General features: G+C 36.7%; 1 protein-coding gene across 1 annotated transcript; it reads right to left on the bottom strand.

The window, feature by feature from the left end:
• On the bottom strand, nucleotides 862-1,902 carry LOC109821954. Its single transcript, XM_020388108.1, has one exon. The coding sequence runs from the start codon at nucleotides 1,900-1,902 to the stop codon at nucleotides 862-864; it is 1,041 nt and encodes a 346-aa protein (XP_020243697.1).

The raw sequence follows: 5,073 nt of genomic DNA, 5'->3' as shown, positions 1-5,073 counted from the left end.
AATGATATATTCAACATGAATATGGGGCTTAGTCACTCTTTTCTTGGCAGATTATCATGTGAACTTCTGATTCAGTTTGACTATTATGTGGATATAAATATTGAAGATCTTTTTTACCAATGAAATTTCTTGACATTATTTTGTATTTTGGGCACTAATCTCCCCCTAATGTCGAGAATTGATCTTCAATGAAAATGCAGTCAGCGTACCAAATTATAAATTGATCCCCTAACATGGGCCATAGGTACTAAATTATTAACGGAGTTTCATAAATAATGTATGTACTTTCACCGAGGTCCCATAGCAAATAAATAATACGCAGATGGGAAATGTTTCGCTTCTTCACCACGTATTAGATAAAGGGGGAAAATTATGATATGCAGTTGGTCGGATTTGGTTTGAATGCCCCATTTAATTTAAGGAAATCCGACAAATCATATTTTGCCCAAGATGACCCAATAGCTCATGCCAGAATTTAGGAACTAATTTGGGTCCCTAAATCTTAATAATCCTCGCAACATGGTTAGTATTAGGTCGGATATATGTGTAGTACAACCCTGAAGAGAAAGATGGAAGCTTCTCTACAACCTACTTCCGACATCTAATTGACTGAGTCATGAGAAGATGTTTAGCACCATTCTCATTTTCGTTTTAATGAAATATTCATATAAGCACAACAAAAATAAGGTAAGGGGGGAATAATCATTTAAACAAAATTCATACGAACTTGAAATTGTCTTACAAAAACATGCAAAATAAGTCTTAAAAAAATTCTAAATTATCTTAACAAAAGCAACTAGAACAAGTCTGAAAAACGAAATAGACTAATAAAACATGCATAGATAGTGATTAATAACATGATCACTTCTGGTCACCAAAATCATCAAGCTCCATCTTCAATAAGTCATCATCGTCCAGATTCAGGTTATCATCATAATTGTCATCTTTCAGGGTCATGTTTGCTTCAGGCAAACTGGCATGATGTTTTTCACCTTGTTTTGACTTCCCCTTTGAGTCCTTCAACATTCTCTGATAGGCCTCAACCAAATGTTTCGGTGTACGACATGTGCGAGACCAATGGTCCTCACATCCACACCGATAGCAAGCTTGCTTGTTATTTGCAACATGTTGATGATAGTTAGGCTTGTTTGAAGGAGATCTATCCTTGTTCTGACCCTTGCCACGGTCCTGAAGACCATAAGCATTGCGACGACCACGACCTCTACCACCACGATAAGACCCGCGACCACGTCCACGACCTCTACCATGTCCATGCCCATGAGTATTACTCTGATTTGTGGCATGTGCTTCAGGCACAACTTGCGAACCAACTGGTCTAGAATTATGGTTGCGCATCAGAAGTTGGTTGTGTTTCTCTGCAACTAGTAACGCAGAGATCAATTCAGAGTGTTTTGAATAGTTTTTGGTCATGTACTGCTGCTGGAGTACAAGATTACTTGCATGGAATGTAGAGAGGGTCTTTTCAATCAATTCAGCCTCTGTAATGTTCTGCTTACAGAGCTTCAGCTGTGAGACAATGCGGTGGAGGGTTGAATTGTATTTAGTTACGGATTTAAAATCCTGAAATCGCAAGTTTAACCCATCATACTGTGCTTGCGGAAGCATAATAGCCGTCTGTTGGTCAAAGCGATCCTTCAGGGATTGCCATAGAACAACAGGATCTTTTTCAGTAAGGTACTCATTTTTCAGGTCTTTGTTGAGATGATGACGAAGAAAAATCAATGCCTTTGCCTTCTGGGCAGAGGTGCTCTGAGAAGCTGGATCAATAGTGCTGCTTAAATCACAAGAATTCAGGTAGATTTCAACATCTAAAGCCCAAGTCAAGTAATTGCTGCCATCAACGGCAAGCTCAGCAAATTCCCTTTTGATGATGTCAGACATTGTTCAGAAATGCTATAATTATCAAAAGAAGATATATCAATCCACCAAATTTATAAAATATTACACTATACAAGATGTGCATACAAACAGAAGTGAATAAATAAAGGAGCCACAATGCATGCCTCTGTTCTAATTAGCTAGGACAAGTAATCAACAGAATGTGTGCATTTGTAAATTGTGTTAAACCAGACTGAGTGAGTAATTACGTGGGATCATCTTCAAGGGGTGTCCTTTTAATGTGTAGATAAGAAGTGATCATATCATAACCAAGGACCAATGTCCAAAGATACCCATATTCTGGGGACTATATCAAGAAATGAGTCTAGTGTATAACAGAGTTCATCTGGGGACTATATTGATATTATTCGTGTAGTTTGCATAAAAGAAAAATAAATTAAAAAGAGCTATCGAATGATTCATATAGACTATCAATAGTTACAGGGGCATTTAGCATGATTATTCTAGAGTCTTGAACCTTATTCATGCTGAAACAAAATAATCAAATGTACTTAGTAACCAAAAAATCATTTATGTATGCACTATACTTTCAAGAACATCAAAATTTATATGAAACGACATGGAAGGAGAAGTCTATTAATGTACATGGCTACAGTTAGTCTCGAGAAATAGGAAAACAATGAAAATAAATATTGGCCATGAACTTTCATTTATTTACAGCTACTGCCCTGAAACTTGCACGGGGACAAATTAGTTCCTGGGGCTATGCATAATTCATTTCTGCCTAAGCAACTAATGAACTAATAATAAAAGAAGTATTTATGTAAAAGAAAGTATTTATAAAACATGTAATCTAATCATGAAAACTTTTGGATATAGTCATGAAATAAACGGATTTGAGAGTTTATAGATTAATCGGGTGTAAGATAGCACAACCACTCATAAATGAATGGAAGAATTTGTAGCCAAAGAATCATAGATGAACTAATATTAGAACAAATGATAAATAAATAAAACCCAAGAGAGAAGTGAACACTGGCCAATTATGAAAGACGAGGCGATCATGAGAAAATAAAAAATTGAAGGATAAGAAATGCTTACAGAAGATGTATACCGAAAAATCTATTACCACGAACCGATGATCGACCAGCTAGAGCCACTCGTGCTGATAACGTGTTATAATATACTAAAGAAATGAAACGAAAAATGGACAAGAGACAAGAGAATAAGATAAATTGTAATTTTCATTTTCCATCCTTTTTTCCATACATCCACCAATTTATAGATACATTGTGGAAAACAAAAAGACATTGGACTAATGAAAAGTCACCAATAAATATTCCACATTAATAAAGTAATGTCCACATTCATTTTGTCTTTTAGGTTTCCACAAAATGACTTTTGGATTTCAACATTAGTCAACTTTTTAAGATTTTCGTTTGGAATTTTGAGTATTTAATTTCGTTGTGAATCTTAGGTGTTTGTTTACGCATGGACAAGCACCGTGTTGAGGTTACAATAGGTGCACTAACTTATTATACTTTATCAAAAAAATAATCTAATTGGTGATTTAATATGTTGTAACTTATAATTGCTGAAAAGATCCTCACAATCTCAACAAGGTTCAGAACATGAAATCGTCAACATAACCACAAAATGTAGTCAATAAAAGGCTTGCTTGTTTCAATATTGTTGATGATGCATATTTATTTGGATATTTTCTTTTATTATCTAAAAGATGTGATGCATGGAACTTAGTATTACCGTGTTTAGCGACCAGCTGCTAAATAGTATGCCAGTTTTATCACGAGGAGCTCAATAAAAAACCTGTAAATGAGTGAATTTTAACACAAAATCATTTTCCATAGTAACCGCCTCAAAAAAAAACCTGAATAAAGTGTACTTATGATTTCCAGTTTCAGGAACAGCAATGCGCACGTTCAAGTAGTTGACATCAGCCACGTCGTCTCCAAAATCATATGAACAACCAAGTTTCATCGATCTTAAATACAATCTTACAACAAACTATAACTAGAGACAGAAAACGAACCTTCGTAAATCGTTCTTACATAATAATCTACACGTACACTCTGGTACGAGTTTCTTATATACAATTCCACCAGGATGAGCATCCAAGACGACCCCCCGACTGGCGGTCGACCGTCGACATCATCGCGGTCGACCGGACAGAACGACATCAGAAAACACAAAATCTATTACAGGGTCCCCGGTTAACCGACCAGAGCTCCAGAAAAACCATCCTGTAACGTGCACGTTTCCGGTCGACCTTGTTGAAGTTATAATAAGTATAACTTAAAACTTGACATTGTAGTGGAAAAGTTTAGTCCCATATAGGAAATGGAATATGAATGATTGATGTTTATAAGCCTTTCCCTTCACTCTTGTGCCTAAAAGAAAATAAAGGTTATGTTCCACACTACACACGCACGCGTTGGCCGGACTGGGCTCAGGCTCGGGTCGGGTCGGGTGGCGCGCACACACGACCTGCGAACACGAATGCAGCTCCGAATTGAGAGGCTCTTGACCTGCTATATTTTGAATTTTTATTTTTTGCTAATTGGAACAATTAAAACTTGTTAATCAATTAAAACGAGCTAAGCAATTAAAACGTGTTAAGCAATTAAAACGAGCTAAGCAATTAAAACGTGTTAATCATTTGTCTGCGAAAATGAAAATGGCTAGCTAAATAAATGGGTGGGATTTGTGGATAACGGCTGTTTTTCCTCTATAAAATCAACACCTGCGAGGGCTATAGACACTGAATCAAAAACGAGTTTCACTTCTTTTCTTCTCCTCAAAACAAAGTTTTCTTGCTGTTATACGCTGGTTCCCTGAAAGTCGAGAAGAATTCGCAAAGCCTTCTTGAAGCTCTTGCCGACGAGAAGAAGGTCGACTGACTAAGGGTGGTTGTACCTCCGAGAACTTTTGTCGTGTAGCCATGTACGAGAGGGGGCGATTAGATTCTTAGGACAGCGCCTTGCACGCCTCGACCATCATGCTGTATTTCTAACCTTTTTATATTTTTCGTTACAATTAATTTCATTTTTGGGATAAAATATTAATCTGCTTTTATCTGATATTAATCGTCTATTCAAAACATAATTTCGTGTTAATTATTATCTAAACAGCTAATATTTCTAACATACCGCCCCAAAAGCTCGCGGTCGACCGGCAAGCACCCAAAGCTCTGCC

This window comes from Asparagus officinalis, chromosome 8, assembly GCF_001876935.1.
Source record: "Asparagus officinalis chromosome 8, Aspof.V1, whole genome shotgun sequence".
NCBI lineage: Eukaryota > Viridiplantae > Streptophyta > Magnoliopsida > Asparagales > Asparagaceae > Asparagus > Asparagus officinalis.
Note: the sequence above shows the minus strand (reverse complement) of the source record. Positions and strands in the feature narration are given on the sequence as shown.